General features: G+C 36.6%; 1 protein-coding gene across 1 annotated transcript in view; it reads left to right on the forward strand.

Annotated features, from left to right (window-relative positions):
- Khdrbs3 (KH RNA binding domain containing, signal transduction associated 3) overlaps window positions 1-21,741 on the forward strand; it is a 139,129-nt gene that overhangs the window by 65,281 nt on the left and 52,107 nt on the right. The window contains exons 4-6 of the mRNA XM_042699970.1: window positions 2,596-2,742; window positions 6,303-6,442; window positions 9,911-10,103. Of these exons, the coding sequence (XP_042555904.1) occupies window positions 2,596-2,742; window positions 6,303-6,442; window positions 9,911-10,103 (480 nt within the window). The remainder of the gene's footprint in view (window positions 1-2,595; window positions 2,743-6,302; window positions 6,443-9,910; window positions 10,104-21,741) is intronic.

Raw genomic sequence — 21,741 nt, forward strand, 5'->3', positions numbered from 1 at the left:
AAGAGAAATACATTGATCTCATTTTCCCTTTGAAGAATACTCCTGGTAGTTTCCTACTCGGTCCCTGTGCCCAAAGCTTTCTGCTGCCTCTTAGGAGTACCTTTTTTTTTTTTTTAATACAGACTTTTAAAACATAGATATTTGGGGGACATTAAGCCTCCAAACTATACAAACCCCTTTTTAATCTTTTGACTACCATAAGAAGCTGCCAATTTCCTGCTATTCTAGCAGTCTTCTCCCTCCTGTCCATAACTGTAATGTTGTCTTTGCCACATGATCTATCAGTTTAACCTTATAAATTATTTTGTTGAAGGTGACCACAGATGCTGATTTAAGTCATGTGTGCTACTTGAATTCTACTGCTAATATTTTACCTTTTGTCATATAATCAGGTCCTCCTTAAATTGTTAAATATTAATTTCATTTGATCCTTTTTACTAATTTGATCTGCTTAGATTCTCAGTTAATAGTGTATTTCTTTCTAAAAAGATTCTCTCAGTATTAAACTCCCATTCTAAAAATCATTTTATTTCATTTGCTACATTGATGAAGTTATGGCAGTTACAACTGATACATATATCAGCTGGATATGCAACTAATAATCACAATGATGTTATTATCTATTGAGCTTTTGCTAATATTGTATGTCAAACTGGACATTTTGCCTTACATTGAAAGTAGGAAGATAATTAGTATTGTGGCTGTGCAATAGTATTTACCTTTTCTATACTCATTTTTTGAATGCTGTGAATGAGGCTTAATTCTAATGCATACCAGTGTGGCAATCCCATGAGATAAGTATGCAGTTATAATCCACATTTAAATTCAGCCCTAAGGGGAAGGATAAAGTAACCTGCCCAAAGTTGTATGGTAAGTATTGGGTTGGAGATTTGAGCGAAGAGCTTCATGGTCTTTATGCTTCCCCAAATATCATATTGCCTCTCACCTTTATTAACCCATAGAATTTTCTAGTAAAGACACATTGCTCTATGGAATGGCACTTGACTGTAGCTATGGAATAGACATTCCATTCTGTCTGTCCTAACCTAAGTTTGTGAATATGATCCAGAAAGTAAAATTACATTTAAATTACTTGCTATAAGATGAGAAAAGATAAAACATGCTGTTATATGTAGATCGATTTTTAAAGCTTCAACTGTGAAAGAGTTTCAAATTAAATTGTTTAAATGTTCTCATTAATACAAGACATAAAAGTATATACTTTTTAAACTTACATTTTTATTATCTTTAGTTGTACATAGATTTACCATTCAAAAATCAGTTCATGAGTACAGTGCATCTTTAAAACTACACTTATTATAGAATTCATGTTTTCAAGTAAATTTCAAGGAAATGAATTGTATATTATGGTATCTCATTTTACTCAGTTTCAGTCATTTTCTTCTGTTTCTAATGTCCTTTCTACATATGTGAAAGAGGCTAAAAGTGCCTAGTGTATGTTAGGCAGTGTACCCAGATATTAGGTTCTGTATCTCCTGTGTTCATTCATCTGTACCCATTCTGTTCTCCATGGCCCTACACTAATATACATGAATTAATACCAAATTGACTTTTCAGGTTAATTTTCAAATTATATGTACTCTAAGCTCATGCAGCTAATAACTAGTATAGATAGTTGAGGTTCAATTAAACCTGACTAGATTTTGTAACCTTATCTGTTCTCTGCATTTCTTACTTTTATTGTAAAAATTCAAAATAGTGAGGAAAGCTAAACTGGTAAAGGTAGACCTTCTGGCATTTGCTTTGTTGGTCGGTTGGCTAGCGCTGAAATTGAAATGTGCTGTCCTAGAATTGCCTGGGGTTGTCTTATGTGGTAGGTTTTTCTGAAAAGGTTATGAAGATGTGCTACCTTTTGGACATCCTTCTAGGTATAGATTCCACTAATTTCATCTTTCTGATTTTAATGTTTGAAGCAAAAACACAGAAGACTCAAATTCTAGATATCAGTACCTACAAAAAGTTCAGTGATAGTGCCCAGGCCCTGAGTTCAAGCCTCAGCATACACACACATATGTACACAAAACCCACTTGTTGAACATTTTCTGTGTACTCTACAAGTTATTAGGCATGGAGAATGTATCACCAGCATCACAAAATAAGACAGACGTGGTTGGTATTCATTCCATGGCAGTGAGATTGCAATGAGAGAAAATAGAGAATTGTGAGTCAAGCTATGGCAGTTAGTTTAGAGAGAGGTAAATATATGCTGTGTATTAGCATCGTGGGCACACAGTATAGCCAGTACAGAAGCTAGCTTGGTGGTTGACCAGGATAGGAAACAAAGGAAGCCTGTGCAGCCAGTGGATTAATAGAAAAAGGGAAGCAGGAGTAGGCAGAAGAGGGTGGGCATGCAGACAAAGCCAGATGATGGGCTGGCTCCTGGGCCAGTCGCAGAATAGAGCGAGACTTAATCCAGCAGGAATAAGATCAGATTTGTATTGAAACATTTTTTAGGGTAATATTTGCTGTTGAGGGAATCTTCTCTGACCACCCTAATCAAAAAGGTTTTAGGTGATTTTGACTTTAGTTTTCTATTACTGAAGTATTTGAAAATATGATGTTTTTCCTTTTCAGGAAGAAGAGTTGAGGAAAAGTGGGGAAGCAAAATACTTTCACCTCAATGATGACCTCCATGTGCTCATTGAAGTGTTTGCTCCGCCAGCAGAAGCTTATGCCCGAATGGGACATGCTTTGGAAGAAATCAAAAAGTTCCTCATCCCTGTGAGTACAGTTTTTGATCATAGTTAGCTTGTGTTTTAGAGCCATTTTAATATATTCTTAATAGTGCTTAGTATAGTAATGATTAACTGTTCTGTTACAAAAGTTTATATTTGTGTCTTAGAGACTTCACAGTGTCATTGTGAATTATCCAACATTATCTTTTCTTTATACATGAAATAATAGAGTTTGAGATAGATTAAAATAGTATTGCTAAATTTATATTCCGTATGCCTATTCATGAGTACAGTGCAGCTTGATCCGTGTCATCTTCCATCAATCTCCTACACCCCAGTTTATCCCAACTCAACCCATCCCCTCAAGTGCCTTAGATTAATTTTCACATATGTACATTCAGTATCATGATTTTATTTGCCATGCACCATTCCCCTCTTCATTCATCTGTTCTCTGTCCACTTAAACTTAATTCCCTTGTGTCAAGACATGTTTCAGCTTCCTGATATTCATGTTGTTAAGCTATGTTCTAATTCTTCAAGAAGAATCTGCTCCCATTTATACCATATTTTAGTCAGTTTGTGTACATTTGCATATGTCCCTGTTTTCATATATGACTATAGTTTAGATCTAACTTCCACATATAAGAGAAAACATGCACCTCCTCTGTCTTTGAGCCTACTTACTTTATTCAACACAATTTTTTCCAGGTCTGTTCATTTCCCTGCAAATGGTATACATATATACATAATGTAATGAATATATTATATACTATATATTTTTTGAAGTTATGGACTGTGGTATCTCTTAACAAAATAAAATCAAAATAACAATAAAGACTCAAAAAAAAAAGCCGTGGACTCAATGGATTCACAGTTGAATTTTATGAAAATGGCTATTACTACTAAAGGGATTGATTGATTTTATGATTCTGAAATAGGATCCCTTTTGTACCTTTGTTTTGTCTTAGTGCTGTGGCTAGGAATTCCAGTACTATGCAGAATGAAGGTAGAAAGCATGGACATCCTTCTCTTATTCCTTATTTACAGGAAGTGGGTTCAGTTTTTCAGAATTTAGTATGATGTTGGCTGTAGATTTGTGATATTTACTCTTTATTATGTTGACGTATGGTTTCTTCTATTCATAACTTCTTCAAAGTTTTTAATTAAAAAATGATGTTAGGTTTTTTCTGCATCCATTGAGATCAGGTAGTTCACATCCTCAATTCTGTTGAAGGGCAGTATAATATTTATTGATTTACATATTGAACAAGCCTTGCAACCCTGGGATGAAACTAACTTAATCATAGAGTCTGATTTGTTTTTTGAGTGGTTGAATTCAGTTAGGAAGCATTTTATTAATAAAATTTGCATCTGTATTAATCAGAGAGTGATCTTTAATTTTCTTTTTTGTTGAATCACTGTCCACTTCTGGGATGAGTGTAATGACTTCTGGGATGAGTGTAATGAGTTTGGTAGTGATTTTTGGTAGTGATTTTTTTTTTTGGTAGTGATTTAGTGGAAATTTTTTAGTCGTTATTTATTTGAATTTACTTGAATTTTTCAGTTTTTTTTTTTATGTTGGTATACCTATTGGTGTCCCAGTTTCAGCCTTTCTTTTCTTCATCTGTTTTCCTTTGTTCCTCAGAGTAGGTCACTTTAATTGACCTCTCTTCAATTTAACTAGTTTTTTTTGCCACTTCAAGTCTGCTGTCAAGTTCATCTCTCTTTTCATTGGTATTATTGACCATTATTTTTTCCATATCTTCTTTTGCAGGTCCAATATCTGGGCCCTCTCCAGCAGTTAGTTTCTCTCTTCCTCTTTTTCCATGATATTTGTGTTTGCTTCTGATTTTAACCATGCCCTTCCAGGAAGGTGCTGTGTCTATACTGTACAGTGGTTGGTAGAAGCGTTTTCCTGCTTTCCTCTCCTAGAGGAATTGAATTAGTATAGCAATTAGTCTAAGGAGAAGGGGTAGTAACCTCCCCAGGTCAAATTTCCTCAGATTCCTACTTAACACAATTCGGCCATTCTTTCATCAGTAAATTTATTATCTTCAGCTTGTTATATACCTTCAGTTAGATTCCGACCTGTGAAAATGATTGCTTCATAGGTAAGCTTTGATAACTCCTCACTGACTCAAAAGGACCATGTGCTCTCATTACCTTTATTCTTTACGTTATTTTGGACCTTTTTCAGCATATACATATTTGAAATTTAATGTTACTTTTTAAAATACCTGCCTAATCTGTATGCAGATTCTAGGATTCATTTAGCCAGTCTTCATATCAGCAGTTTGGGTTTTTATGTCAAGATTACAATGCCATTAGTGATCCTAGAATTAACCTTTAACATAAATATTGGCATATTTTGGCAAATATCTCTGAAAAATGAATTCTTATCAGAGAGATCATTGAATTTCCATTAGTTTTCATGATTTCATTAAAAACTATTTTTTTTTTAATTCTCAATGGCTAACGTGCATTTAGACATTAAATTTACTTTCATATAACTGTTTAGTTAGAGGTTAAAAATCCCTTTTACTTCAAAGTTAATGACAGTGTTGATGTTAGAGTAGATTCATTTTTTGGAAGGAGAATAAAAATAAGTTAGCAAGTATGATATGGAATTTTTAACTTATTTGACTATAATGATTGAATCTGTAGTACTCTTCTAACATTAGAGGCAATCATAAATATTCAGAAAATTTCTGTGAATCTTCTGTCCACATTGAAAATATCTTTACGTTTCTTTTATTTAAAAATCCTTCTTTGTTTCAAACTGTGGTTATTTCTATCTCTTTCCTTTTCTTAGCCATATGGGGAGATGGTATCCCTTGCCTTTACTTTGTATTGTGACTTATTTTCATTCATCTTTTATCCTACTGAAATGGACTGTGGTCTAACCTGCTCCAAGTTCTTTTTATGTCGGTGATGGTTTTATTGTCAGGAAATCCTTTGGAATCGGCCGAATGTGAATACAACTTTGACTTCCTATGACTTCTCTTTGGTTTTCTGACCTGACGCTCATCTTATTTTCTCATACAAGCCAGTTAGATTGAATTGCAAATAGTAATGCCCATATAGCACTTACATGGAATTTTAATCATTTTATAAATGTTTCATTTTGAAAGTTGCCTATGAAAGGAGTGATAGCTGGTTTACAGAATTTTAGCTTAGGGAAAAATACTTTTTCCCCTTATCAAAAAATTTATTTTCAATTTAATAAATTCATTTTAAAAAACTGTATCATTAAACCATAGTTTTTCTAAGTGTGTGTGTGTGTGTGTGTGTGTGTGTGTGTGTGTGTGTGTGTGTATGTGTAAAAGTCTATACCTTTCCTGGGGTTTGAACTCAGGACCTGGGTGCTGTCACTGAGCTTTATTGGCTCAAAGTTAGCACTGACCTCTTGAGCCATACCTGTACTTAGCTTTTTGGTGGCTATTTGAAGATAAGAATCTCACTGACTTTCCTGCCTCAGCTGGCTTCAAACTACAATCCTCAGATCTCAACCTTCTGAATAGCTAGGATTATGGTATGATCTACAGTGTCTAGTTTACTTTTGTATTTCTAATAGGATGCAAACTCCACTTTCTCTTTTCTGTGTAGGACTACAATGACGAGATCCGGCAAGCTCAGCTTCAGGAACTGACATATCTGAATGGTGGTTCAGAGAATGCAGATGTTCCAGTGGTGCGAGGGAAGCCCACCCTGCGTACAAGAGGTGTAGCCACCCCAGCCGTAGCCAGGTAAGTTTAACTGGTGCACTATTTTTTAGGTAAATGTGCCATAGCAACAGTTTCACAGTTCATAAAGTTATACAACAGATCATATTAGTACCTAGAACTAGACCTATGAGTGTACCTATACAAAGCCTGTGTTCATACACCATAGTGTCACCCCGGGGGGATTGACTTTGGAGTAAGATATTTAAATCTAAGCTTGCTAATTAACCTGTTCTATTTACAAACTGATAGCTTTGGGGTATTTTATTTAACCCTAATTCTTTGAAATGCAACTTTTTTATGCAAATAAAATGTTTTGATACACAGATTAAGGAGCTGATCCCCTAGTTTTCCCATTGGACAGTTGGCTGTATCAGGACACCGATATAATAAATGATAAATGCAGGGTCAGCTACCAAGTGGATTCTGAATGCCCATACAATTTTATTCATTATAAATGCTCTAATATGGACATTACCGATCTGCTCCACAAATAAACAGTTTTTATTTTTGTCTTTGGTTAGTAATTGCTTTTAATAGAAAAGGATTTTAAAGGATAAAAAAATCTGTTATGACTATCTCAGATTTATTCAAGAATTAGTTTTCATTTTTAAATCTGGATTCTAGAAGAAGTCAGTAGAGAAAGGGCATCCCCTTTTTTTTTTGTCTGTTTATTTCGACAGAATGTCCTTCTGTGTAGCCCAGGCTGGCCTGAAGCTTGTCCTCCTCCTGACTCTGTCCTCTCTGGTCTGGGATTACTGGTGTGTACCATAATGCTCAGCTGTAACACACAGATTTAGATATCCTGGTGATTATGTGGATCTTTTCAATTTAGACTTTGGCATTTTTTTTGTTTTCAAGATTATTTGAAGAAAGTGAGAGTTGCTTTAAAAGGCAACTGCACACTGGATTGGGCACGATACAGTGGTGTTTAACTTTAAAAAAGAAAAGAGCTATTTATAGGGTTGTTGTTGATTTCATGAGACATTACATGTTATAGTCTCAGTAAAGCCAATCTCTATAATGTCTATTTCTTCTACGATTACATTTACTTGTAATCATAAGATATTACTTATATGCTTTATTAGTGTTCTATAACTGCTGTGAAAAATTTCCATGAATTTGATATTTGAAAACAATAGGAATTTATTCTGGCATAATAGAAGCAAGATGTCCATACATTATCATTTGTCCAAAAGCATATTGGCAGGGCCTTGTTCTCTCCAGAATTTGGGTGATATTCTTTTCCTTGTGCCTTTCAGTTCCCGACAATGGACCAGTGTTCTGTGGCATGTGGCTACCTCCTCTCCTCCCTCCTCCCATCTTCTTTTTTTTTGTTTTTGGTCACTTGTGGGGCTTGAACTCTGGGCCTGATCGCTGACCCTCAGCTCTTCAGCTCAAGGGTAGTGCTCTACCACTTGAGCCAATGTACCACTTCCGGTTTTCTGAGTGGTTTATTGGAGATAAGAGTCTCACGGACTTTCCTGCCTGGGCTGGCTTTGAACCACAATCCTCAGATCTCAGCCTCCTGAGTAGCTAGGATGACAAGCATAAACCACTGGTACCCAGCTCCTCCTCCCATCTTCATTCCTGCTTTTCCTCCTATGTCTATGATATCACTTTGGCTCCCTCTGAAAGGATACATGTGATTGTAGTATGTGATTATATGTTTATTCCAAAATGTTGATGGCCTGGTAGTATTCAGACTAGTTCATAGTCTAGTTTAGCTTTAGCTTTATTGTAAAAGTTTGTGTGTTTTACCAGGATCTGCCACATACAAAATAATATGCTTAAAATACATCTTTAAGTCTTCAAATTTGTTTTGTCCTTTCGTAACATGTCTCCAGGGCCTACATGAAAAATTATCTTGAATCCAGCATACACGTTACTTGTCATTTAAAGCTGTGTCATTGTCTTGATGGTGGAAATCCTCTCATGAGATTATTTTTAAGTTTGCATTCACATTCTGATCCTGAGTTTTCATTTGTGGTGGAGTTTTCACTAGTTCAATGCTTGACTTCAAAGATATATGTGTACATGCTTGTGGTCAGCAAATATTTATTTGAGATTCTAAGCATTTCTTACAGTCAAATCTGTCAATACACTGTGTACTCCTTCACACCCACTTTATTCTCTGTTTGGTCCTATATTTGTATTTTCTACTTTTCTTACTCTGTTAAGCAGGCCAGGCTCACTTCTTTCCTAGAGACTTTGCTCTGATTTGTTCTTCCTTTTCCTTGGAAAACTTGATTGCTTGTCTTCAGGTTCCCTGTCTTTTAGCCTCTGAACCTGTTCTCTGTAATGTCTTGACCTAAATAGACTTCTTGCTAAACAGCCTTTTCTGATCAGCTGATCATAAGTAGCCATCTCTTCTAATCTAGAAGCTAGTACTTAATACTCTGTTGGATGACTTAGTATGATTTATTAAGCTGAACTCATTTTATTTGATCATTTATTCACTGATCATTCCTTATTACACTGTAAAATCGTAGACACTTGAGTCCCTAGCATGAGGCATATGGTAAAACTTATTAAACAATCAAGTACAGTAACACATTCCTTAAAATACTCTTGTTAGCATGGTTTTTATTGTTGTTGTTGTTGTTACTTAACTAAACTACCTAAGCTATTGGCTTTGTGGGAATGGTCACATGGCTCTAATAACTTTGCAATCCTATAACAGAACAAGTTATTTACCCACTGGAATTCTCACTGAATATAAACTATCTGAACTTAACTCTTACAGTGAGATGTGAAACAGGTTATTGTTGTTGTTGTTTTAGCTTTAGTTCCAAATGAGAGTATAAGCTTATATGTTAAAATAGCAGCTTAAGACAGTTTGAAGTTCTTTTTATCTTACTGACCCTTCTGTGGTCTAGATGATTAAAATCAGAGGAATTAGGGAAGCAACACTGATGTAGAATGGCCTCCTCTCACTTTTTCTTTTTCTCCACTGGATTTTCTGCCCCATATTTGCTGTAGTGACTTTGACAACAATTTTCGACCCTTAGTATATGGTCACTATATTCCTGTCTTACATGCATTTGGTTTGTCCTGCCTTTTTTCTCGCTAGTGGTACTGGGACATATATTTTGACCCTTGCCATCTGTGTATTTCCTGGTATTTTTTTTTTTTTTAAACCTCTCTTAGCCCCATTTACTTGTCTGTAAGTGAGCAAGACAGAGACCATTCTCCTAGTATCAGGATCACATATGAGTATGACTATCACATGGTATCACCCAGAAGTCTTCAATATATGTGCTCTTTGGATAATTTTGTTTCACACTCTGTCCCTGAGCCATAAATTTGGTCTTGGTGTGACTAATTGTGCTAGAATACCTAAATATCTTAATTTGGGGAGGGAAACAGATACCTGCTTCTTATTTGCTATAGATCTGATATGGATAGGGGACCTCAGTTTATTAGAGGTATAAGTGTATGTAAAGATTGGAATGTCAGATAATATGATAAATACTGTGAATTTGCTTGCAGAGGAAGAGGAGTTACAGCCCGGCCAGTTGGGGTTGGTGTACCACGAGGAACGCCAGCTCCGAGGGGAGTCCTTTCTACCCGAGGGCCAGTGAGCCGGGGAAGAGGACTTCTTACTCCCAGGGCTAGAGGAGTGCCTCCAAGTGGATATAGAGCTCCACCGCCACCCCCAACACAAGAAACCTACGGAGAATATGTAAGTGCTGGTGTCACACTTTGTTAATCAGTGCTGCTCTATCCAGATATACCACTTGGCACCTTAACCAAGTACTCTTCCTCTCCTTTTAGATGCCAGATATTCTTAGTTTAGCAAATACGTATTGAATGCTAAGTAACTGATATTACAGGTATAAAAAATTTCAGTGGTGGGGAATTAACAAGACTATGGTCAAGGAGATATATTATCAAGTTCTTACATGAATTTATTGGAACATTCTTCAACTTTAGGGTGCCTCTGAGTAAATCAATCAGTAAAAAAAAAAAACGATTGTCTAGCTGGGCGTCAGTAGCTCATGCCTGTAATCGTAGCTACTCAGGAGGCTGAGATCTGAGGATCGTGATTCAAAGCCAGCCTGGTCAAGAAAGTCTGTGAGACCCTTATCTCCAATAAACCACTCAGAAAACCGGAAGTGGCACTTGGCTCAAATGGTATAGTGCTAGCCTTGAGTTGAAGAGCTGAGGGACAGTGTTCAGGCCTAGATTTCAATCCCTATGACAGACCAAACAAACAACAACAACAAAAAACACAACAAAACGATTGTCTAAATATGCCAGGGTTATTTTGTTCTTGAATGTTTACTTTTAATATTTACAAATTTTTAGTGAAAATCTTTTTCACTAAAGAAACAAAAGTTCCCTATTTTATAATAGCTGCAAATCGTTTTTATCATTTATTAATTCTTTGATATAGTTAATAGGACTTAGCAGAAAGAAACATGATCATGAAAAGAAGGGAAGGAGGGGAGGAATTGGGAGTGTAGTATTGGTGCTTGCCATTGCTAGACACTTATACTACTACTTGGGCAGCCCCATGGACCTAGCTGTCCTTTGTACTTTAGTTATTTTATTTTTGTATTTTAATAGAGTCTCATGTTTATACCTAGGTCAGCCTGGTCAGTGATCCTTATGTTTAAACTTTTATGAAACTGGGATAACAGGGCAGGTACTACCATGACCAGCTTTTTATTGGACTCTCACAAATCCTTTTGCCCAGGCTGACCTTGAATTTAAATCTCAGTCTCCCTAGGAGATTGACTTACTCTTTAGGAGTAAGTCATCACTTCTGGCCAGGAAAGGAATTCTATACAAACACCAGTCTCCTGGGATTTTTAATATAACTTCCTAGTTTATGATAAGTTGATAACTTTCTAGTTCATGATGAAAAGAGAACATAAAAGCAGCAGATACATGACTCAAATATTAAAATGAGAGTGGATGAACTGTTGTGAGTGAGAGAGAAGTAGTGACAAGGCTAAAGTGTAAGAACCAATCATATTTATGAGGTGTTTTGTTTCAATCTCTTGTTAGGCCCTTGGTACCTAGTCACCATTTCTACAAAGTTGCAGTAAACCCCAACAACTTCTTTAGCTTTGTCTATGTCCAGTCTTTCTTGTTCTCCTGAACTTAACTGTAATTTCGTAACATTCTGTGTCCTCTTATGCTTCAAGGCTTGTGTTTAGCATAGAATGATCTCACATTTTGTCTCATTTCCTATTTCTTGTACTAGACTTGAACTATTGCTAAAGATCACTCAGAGGAGGTGATTATACATATGTATTATAATACATATTACATGACTCTCTCCTGAACTAGTGGCAGGACAGGAATCAACATTTCTGTCTTTATGCTTGTCAGAGATCACAGTATACTTAAAATAACATAACTCTGTAATAAATTCTCCACTTTTCTTTTCAGATGTGGCTTCATCTCTTTTCTTTTTACTTATAAAAAATTGAATATGTTCCTGTTTCCTAATATTCTTACTAAAAAGACAGTGATAATTACATCTTGAGTTCTTTTTTTTTTTCCTTTGATTGGTCGTTGGGCTTGAACTCTGGGCCTGGACATTGTCCCTGAGCTCTTCAGCTCAAGGTGAGCACTCTACCACTTGAGCAACAGGGGCACTTCTGGCTTTCTGGTGGTTTATTGGAGATATGAGTCTCACAGACTTTCCTGCCCGGCTGGCTTTGAACCTCTATCCTCAGATCTCAAGTTCCTAAGTAGCTAGGATTATAGGCTTGAGCTACTGGCACCCTGCACATCTTGAGTTATTTCACAAATCTTGAGTCTTTTGAAGGGAGTGGCAACTATTTGGACTATCTCCTTTTATGTAGAAGCAACATCAGCCTCTTTCTATCTTGGTGCACCTAGTCTTCTTAGATTTAATATTGGTATGGCTGGATGATGTGCTGGTAGTTGCAGGGCAGGAGATGTGGAAAACCTGGGTCCTAGCCCTCATTCTACCATCTATTTGGAATGACTTAGGATATTTGCCTTTTGGCTTCACAATCCACATATTTCAAAAAGAGTTACTGCCTTTTTCACATGTACTTACCTTTCTAATCAAAAGATTTCTTGAATTGTTATTGTGTGGGCCAGACATTGTTTTTTTGTCTCATCTGGTGGAACATAATCAGTCTAGAAAGAAATTCGATATATAAACTAGAAATTCTTGTCCAGGATAGGAAAAATAAAAGCAAATGAAATTTTTTGTTTTTGTTTTTTGGTTTGATACTTGTTTCTTTAAAAAAAAAAAGAGAGATGATGAGAAAGGCATTGACACAATTGAGTTTCCAGTTTTTCTGCTGAAGAGATTCACTCCCATTCTTATCTTATGGATGGTGGCCCTGGCTTCTTTGGAGAAAAGATGTGAGAACTCTGAAGGGTTCATATTCACCGCTTACATTCCATACAACATCTGGGGTTGCTCAGGCTCTGTTGTCATCACACCTCAGATTTTCAATAAGCACCAGTATTCTGTCTGGCTCTTGTTCAAAACATAATAGTCATATTTTCCGTCATTGTTTTAATTTGTGTGGAAGGCAGCACTAGCAGTTTTTATTAGCTTATAAAGTAACAGCCATTGCATAGCCTAAATGATGGAATGCTTTACCAGGTATGCTTTAAGTGGACTGATGGGTACTCTATTCCATAAATATTGTCATGGGTGAATTCTTCCCCAAGGAAGGAAGTTAAGGGTTCAGATTACAAATACAGTCATTGTCTTAGTAACTGAAAATATTCCTGGGACTTCTTCTTTAATAGCCAACAAAGATTTTCTCAGCTGAGCATCACACTCTGTAAGCCCTTTTAACATGATTACTGTAAAATCTTCAGAAACTGTACACAGTGCAGCACCAACACTGGGGGTTGCTGGTGTGAGCAGTAGACACAGCCTCTCTGTCCTCACAGTGACTTGCATCAGCAACATGCTGATGTTCTTCCTGTCCTGACCCAGCTCCAATTAAGTTTTTCCTAACTGCACCATTATAGCTTGGTATTCACTAGCCTCTCTCCAGATACTAACCATTGGTTTCAGCATTTGAAATCCTGAATGTTACTCACATAATATTTAGCTTTGAACATCAAAAAGAGGTAACGATTTTTTAATTGGTTTTATTTAAATACAATGGATGTACAACAGATGTACAAAAAAAGTGTACTGTAACCCAAAGAAATGATGAATATTCATCCATATATAAAGTCTCCTTTACATATACAAAAATATTCATTGAAGTGGAATAATTACAACAATATATTCTAAACTCATGCAGGGGATTTTTCTCCACCCCCATTTACCCTTTTATCTCCAGTAGCTAGTATAATACCTGCATCATAGTAGGTCTTTAGTAAGTCTTTACCAATACTGTCAAAACAAAGTTGCAGGAAACTGTCACCTATGGAAAATGCAATGAAAATATATTTTGTTTGGTTTTTCATTTTATACATACACAGTAATTTCTATGTATTATCATATAGCATTATAATTTAGTATATAACTGTAGTGCAACCTTTAATGTTACTATTAATATTAATATCTACTTTTGAGATCAATAACATCTCATTACTCTCTAGTAGCATAGTCTCTAGCACACATAGTTAATATTTACTGGATTAAACATAGAGAATTGGTAAGTTTTCCTAATGCAAGTCACCATTGATTTGACTAGTGTTTGTGTCCCTTGGAATTAGTCCCTTGCAATTCAGATCCTTACATTAATCCTTAGGGATGGAAAAGCATTAGGAAGAAGGAGATATGGTTGGAATCTAGAAACAAGAACAAAATCCCAGCTGGGTGCCTGTGGCTTATGCCTATAATCCTAGCTCCTCAGAAGCTGAGATCAGAGGCAGCCCAGGCAGGAAAGTCCATGAGACTCTTTTATCCAGTTAACCACCAGAAAACCAGAAATGGTACTATGGTTAAGTGGTAGAGTGCTAGCCTTTAGCTGAAGAGTTGAGGGACAGCGTTCAGGCCCAGAGTTCAAGCCCCACGACTGATTAAAAAATAATAAAATCCCCAAAGCACGACTATGGTATTTATTAGCAAAAATAAAGATATCTTTTTCACTGAGAATTTCAGAGCATCAGTAGCTCTGAAAAGGGCCTATGGTTCCTTTGACTTAAGAAATATAAAATTTAAAAATGTCTTTGAGGCTGTGGGCTTAGTTTAATGCTAGACACTTTACATTGATTCCATAAGAGCCTAGGTTTAATTTCCAGCACTAGGGGAAAAAGGCATTGACACAAATTCATGGAAATAATAGTTTCATTTCTGTAGAAATCATTTAAATATATTTAAACAACATGGGCTTTTCTTTGTATACATCCATTTAATATTTATTTCTAGACTGAAAGATCACATGGTTGTAAGTTGGGAGGTGATGGCTTATTCCTTTAATCTTTAATACTAAGGAGGCTGAGATCTGAGGATCACAGTTTGAAGCCTGGGCAGAATGTCTGTGAAACTCTTATCTCCAGTTAACCACCAAAATGCTACAAGTGGAGCTATAGCTCAAGTGATAGAGTGCTAGCCTTGAGCAGAAAAAGCTCAGGGACAATACCTAGGCCCTGAGTTCAAGCCCCAGGACTGGCACCAAAAAATAAAATAAAATTTTAAAAAATCATGCGGTTTTCAGCTCCTGGCATAGCTAATGCATATTTTGAAGAAACATATTTTTCACTATTCTTCATGTTTTGTCTGCTAAAATTAAAAAAAGTCCTTATACTGGTTTAAGTTCAAGACAGATACAACAAATGGTATATGTTTTGGTAATGTTTTACTAAATAAATAGCCCATTAAAAGCTTTACTATACTGAATGGCCTACTGAAGCTGAACTAATTTTTGGAGAAAGATTCGTTGATTAGATATCTAACCACTTACAATGTACCTAAGCCAACTATTCTCATGAGAGTCAAAGTTACATAGAATCCCTGAGAGGAACATCTGTTGGAAGATAAATGTATTTGACTGTAAGAGTATTACTCCAAGAGTACACAGAACATGCATGGTAGCCATTTGAGTAGGATTGGCTCATCTCTGTTTCCCAGTCTTCTCAGAGAATACTTAGCTTTTTAAGAAACCATTGCTAAGAAACTGTACCTTCTGTCTTTTGACTAAAATTAAGTGTGGTATACATTGACAACAGCTTAATATCAAATATGTCCTCTTTTGGATTTTTGGAGCAGGGAGAGGGAATTACTCCACCCATGGACCATATACCTCTAGGTGTAGTGCATCGTCTTGAATTAAAAGAAAAGCGAAGGGCTGGGGAGGTGGCTCAGTGGTAGAGTGCTTGCCTTGCATGCCTGAGGCCCTGGGTTCGATTCCTTAACACCACATAAGCAAAAAGAAAAAAGCCAGAAGTGGCACTGTGGCTCAAGTGGTAGAGCGCTAGCCTTGAGCTGAAGAGCTGAGGGACAGCGCCCAGGCCGAGTTCAGGCCCCACAACCGGACCCCCCACCCCCCCTCCCCAAAAAAAAGTAAAGTGAGAGAGAAAACAAGGCTATTCAACATGATTAGTCTCCCTACCTCTCCTAGAAAAAAAATGTAAGGGAATATTTTTAATTATTTGAATCTAAATTGGGACTCTGCTCTACTTTTAACTTAGAAATATTAAACATAATTAACAGTAATTCTTCATCTCTTTTTTGAGAAGTACTTCCCAAATTGACATTGATTTATTACTTATATCCAAATAATTAAGTACCTGAAAAATTAATTAATATAATCCATATAAATTCCGTTAGAGCACATTAACAATTCAATATGTCCATGTAATTATGCAGAATGACATGCCTGGCAGAGCCCTGCTTACCGGTGGATTCCTAAAGTGAAACCATTTGCTTTACAGTCAAACCAGGGAATTAAAAACCCCACAAACAGGTAATCAGTTTAAGTATGTGTCTCTGTAATGCTTGTATTATCCTTGTATTTATTATCTCTGAAGAACTTTGTCAATCAGTTTAAACTCAGCAGTTGAAAAAATGAAAATTCAGCCTTTATCAGGTTGTAGGGATTTGCAATTCATTTTCTCTGAGTTAGTATGGAAAAGGCAGAAACAGTGGGAGCTTTGATGAGAAGGAACAAGGCTAAAACACCAAAGGAGGTAAAGGTATAGACAGAAAGGAGGTGTCCACAAAGCCTGAGTCCTATAACCTTTTCATTAGTCTCTTGAGCCTATGGTGACCGCAGGCCCAAAGTCCAGGACTCCCAAGTTAGGGCTACCTGACCCGCTATGCCATATAAATAGATACTGTGAAGGGCAGAGAAAGGCGATTTATTATTGTATACAGCCATAGGAAGACAGCATTTTGGTACATCTTCAGCCATATTCAGAGGTACGCACACTGAAGAATTGGTGCAGAGGGTATTAAGGGATATGGATGTGTCGTTAAAAGTCTTAAGTCACAGGTATGTAGCCTGGTTGACCATTATCTTAGTCTTGGTTTTTGGAGGTGTTCTGGAGAATTTGTGAACACTTTATTACTGGAACAGAAGAGGAATAAGTTGACTGGCAAGTGTTCTCCTGAGTTTTTGGCTATTCTCTTAAATATGATTAAGAAAATGACATTGCTGGTTTGCGGGGCACTTTGCTTTCTATACAAGATAAATACTGGCAAATCCTGTTATTCCTGGGGCACAAGTGACTGCAAGATCATGGCCAAAGATCAAAGACACAGATGTGAAATGGGGTGAGAGAGTGGCCAGCTTTTAGTTAATTCACAGGCTCATCAGCAGATCTTTCAGATTATTTCTTACATGATCACAGTGTAATGGTAGACTTGAGGAAGTTGTTTTGGAAGCCTGAGACCAGTGTTCATAAAATAACAACTGTGCCTTAAAGGTATTTGACATGGCTTACTTGGAGTCAAATTTAAGTGATGGTATCCCAGGGATACAAATTCACATTACTATGAATGACATGATTTTCAGTGGCATCATACAGGAAACTTCATAGCCAGTTATTGTCATCTCCCCCATAAAGAGAGAGCACTAAGTCTCTTCAGGATGGATTTCTGATTAACTGCTTGGTCAGCTTCCTGCTATCCTCATGCCTTATCCACACTAGTTGCAGTTCTTTTAAACATGATCACGTGACATTCTTTTAAACATGATCACGTGACATTCTTTCCGTGTGTGTGTGTGTGTGTGTGTGTGTGTGTGTGTGTGTGTGTGTGTGTGTGTGTGTGTGTGTGTGTGTGTGTGTGTGTGTGTGTGTGTGTGTGTGTGTGTGTGTGTGTGTGTGTGTGTGTGTGTGTGTGTGTGTGTGTGTGTGTGTGTGTGTGTGATATGCCCTTCCATATATTATCCATACTATGTGTTTCTACTACTTAATCTTTCATTGTGAAGCCTTTCTAGCTTTTTTTTGGGGGGTCTGGTCGTGGGGCCTGAACTCTGGGCTTGGGCACTGTCCCTCAGCTCTTCAGCTCAAGGGTAGCGCTCTACCACTTGAGCCACAACGTGTGAAGCCTTTCTAATTCAACATTGTTAGTGTTGGAGGACACATTACAGCATTTTGTTCAAAGATCACAGTTGTCCTTGTTTTAGTTCTAGAATTGAACACCAATTTATTCCATAAAGCAGAGTAAATGTTTAATGAGGCAAAGAAGTTTTAGGTGTTTTTTCTGTGTGTGTGTTTTTTTTTTTGGGGGGGGGGGGAGAGGGTATCAGTCATGGGCCTTGAACTCAGGGACTGGGCACTGTCTCTGAGCTCTTTTGCATTTCAGGCTAGTGCTCTACCACAGTGCCACTTCTGTTTTCTGGTAGTTAATTGGAGATAAGTCTTACAGTCTTTCTTGCCTGGGCTAATGCAATCTTCAGATCTCCCTTTCCAGAGTAGCTAGGATTATAGGGTGAGCCACTCGTGCCCAGCTAAGAGGTTATTAGTTTTTGAGATAAAAAACTGATTGGTTATTTCCAAGTTTCATTGTAAAATAAGGATAGGACAATAGAAAAATAGAAAAATTACTGGTTAACAGGTTATTTTGGTTACCTTTGTGGTTAAGGCAGAGGAAACTTCATGTCAGTTGAAACTGGCCTATTTGGGAAAGTTGATTATTTGTCTAAGTTGTAATTTCTCAGAAGATTATTCATTTTCAGCTTGGTGACATGAAAGATTTAACCTGAGTAACTGTTGTTGAGACTTAGGAATCCCGCCAGAACCCCTCCTTCCCCCCCCCCCCTCCCCCCCCCCCCCCCCGCCCCAGAATAGTGTATTTACCCTTAAGTAGCATGGCTCCTGTCCATTTTAGCACTTACCCCTATCTCAGTATTTGCTTACTTCTATGTCTCTAATAGACTATCATTGTTTTTTATGTAGGAGGTATGTTTTGGATAATTTGACCTTTCTTAATGTCTACATCATTTTGGGTGTTAATGTACACTTTTTTGAGTGAAATAAAACTGAACATCTTTAGCTAATTTTAGAAAACATAACATCTAGTGAGTTAATGCATATAAAAGACAGTAATTTAATTGAAAATTAAAGATACAAAATATATGGTTTTGACTTCTTTTCAGTGTGACTGTTAGGTTCTTATGCAAAGTATTTAACCTTTCTTGGCCTTAGCTTTATTTATTTATTTAATCTGCAGATTGGTGTTAATGATAATGTAGCTCATAGAACAGTGTCAGAGTACCTGATATCCTTAACTTCTACTAATGTGAGAATTCCTTAATGGATATGTGTTTCTCTTGAAACATGGCTTCTACTGTCAACCTAACGATAGTTTTGTAGTAACTATTTTTGTCAAGTAGAAGCTTTGGTGTGAGAAAAAAATGGTACAGCAAAAAAAAAAGCAAACCTTTAAACTTGGTAGACAAGTTAAAAGTGCCTGTGATTCTTTTGAATAGAAGTTTTGAAAATTATTTTTAAAAATAGATTTGGTAGAAATACATACCTAAAATCCTTTAAGATAAACAGAGATTTTCTTGGAAATTTAATCATATTTTCTAAGCCATTTAATTAGCATTTGTCATTCACTAGTGTCCCTAGGTAATATATATAGTCATTCTGATCTTTTGAGGTGTGGCTGGTGGTTTCATCTCCTATTTAGACAGTGTGATGGCACATTCTAGATGCAGTTATGCAAGTTCATCAAAATACAAAAACTCTTCTTAAGTAGGTATGTAGTATTCTTTTATTACCCAATGATAGCATGCTTAATAAAGAATATGGAAATGTCCTTAAATCACCTTATGTGATGTGGTTGTGCCTACTTGAGAGAGGGTGAGGAAAGGCCAGGCTCTGAAAGCTATGCTTGTCTTAGGTATATAATTTTTGAATTAAAGAGATAGTGGAATCTTACTTCACTTAATATAAGAAACATAGGTCCCATGGTTTACCTTATTTGCAATAACTAGTATATGTCTGAGACAAGCAGAAATGGTCAGATAAGTTGATGTTAGGCAAAATGAACCCCAAGATAAGGACTTAAATGGTTTTTCTTTCTTGCTATTGTTTCTAACATATTTATAAGATGATTTCTTTGTTGCTTTGTATGTTCCTCCCCCACGGTATAACCCCTGTTTTCACTGTATTTGATGATGGTATAGTTTGTGGAGGGGAAGGGAAAAAACAAATTGTTTAAATAGGGATACAGGTAGACCCATTGCAACAATGAGATGTACAAGACGTTATGGTGGGGAGGGGGGAGGGGGGGAGAGATGGGAAGGGATGGGAAGGGGAAATAAAGGAGGAGGCAACAATACTTGATAAGAATGTACTCATTACCTTGCTCATGTAATTGCAACCCCTCTGTACAGTATTTTCACAATAAAATAAAGAAATGCCAAAATAAAGTGCTGAAATGAAAAGGAAAAAAAAGAGTGGAATCTGTCGCACAGCTCTGAGTTATAGGGCCTGGTACATTTGTTTATGATTCTCATGCACCTGCCCTTCAGATCCTGTGGTAGGAATATCCAGCAGGAACAGGCTTTTGAGCATACAGCACTCCTGGGTGAGCCTCACCTGAGAAGGAGGGGCAGTGCTACTAAGCTTCAGACCAGCTATCAAGTCTGTACCACACTGTGAATTCCTTCCATGAAGGGAGAACAGGCCAGAATTGGATCCCAGATTAAATAGCCATTAGTCTAACTTTTATTCACAACATTCTCATTTGTATAATGTAAGGAGCAAAAAAAAAATTAGAAAATGAATGAAGGAGTACAGAAACAATTAGAGACAGAATCTAAAGTGTGTATAAAGATATCACTAGGCATGAATGATTTTTTAAACTGTTCTTCCTGATACATCTTATTAATTAAAGAAGACCTCCAAGCATCTGATGCTTCTTTATTAAAGCATCAATTAGAGTCATAAGGCCAGTGAAGAAATTATAGCTCTAATTTCTTGGAAGTACAGAAGAATGATGCTGATATTTTTCTGATAAGTTTTTGGAAAATATTAAGTACTAAAATTTAAGTTAATAGAAATAAAGGTAGCTGTCATTCTTTGTTGTATTGCAGTATTAGTGTGATAGACACTCCTCTTCTAATCTCTCATTTAGTCATTGCTTCAATTCTATGAAGGAATATGTCCAGCTCAGGACAGCTGCAGCCCAGAAGGCTTAGACAAAATCATAGTTTTCCTGTAGTCATAGCTATAGGAAGGAATGAAACTCCTGTAGCTTTACTTCCTGGTAAGCACTTTCTCAGCATTTTATGTAAATTGGTTATCTCCTTAAATCATCACAGTGTAAGTACCTTTTTAGAGTCACACAAATGGTTAGAACAGAGCTACAAAAAACAACCTGGTAATCTGGCTTCAGAGCCATTATTGTGTACCCTGTTTCATCTAATCCCAAACCTTGTCTTTGCACATGGATGACAAAAATGTATAGGCCAAGTATTCAATCTCTTGGCATAAAGTTTGCTATGTAGAATTCAAAACAAGTAGTGCATAATTAAGGAGTAGGTAGTTTTACCCATCTTTCTGTAAATTTGATTATTTTCTCATAGATAACTTAGTCCAGGTATAAAGAGCAAAAGAGGTCATTTTGAAGAGAAGTAGAAGATCTGAACCTGAATACACATGCCTGACTGCCTGTTCTGTTGTTTTGTTACTCATGATGACATAAAAGTTGTCTTGAACAGAAGTAATGCTACTAACATAAATAGTATGCTCATCTGTAATATGTGACTACAGGGACCAGCACTTCTTCTATTATGATGAGAATAGGTTGTTCTGAAATTTTGATGACCAAGAAACATCACTAAAGGCTTTTAGGGAAGACCAAATAAATTTTTTAAAATACATTTTATTCTCTAGTGTTGATTGTGTTTAAAGACTCAGGGAGCCACATAATCCTCCAGATTCTTTTCGGAAAAAGCTAG

The sequence above is a fragment of the Dipodomys spectabilis genome, unplaced genomic scaffold (genome assembly GCF_019054845.1).
Source record: "Dipodomys spectabilis isolate Male_0828 unplaced genomic scaffold, ASM1905484v1 ptg000264l, whole genome shotgun sequence".
NCBI lineage: Eukaryota > Metazoa > Chordata > Mammalia > Rodentia > Heteromyidae > Dipodomys > Dipodomys spectabilis.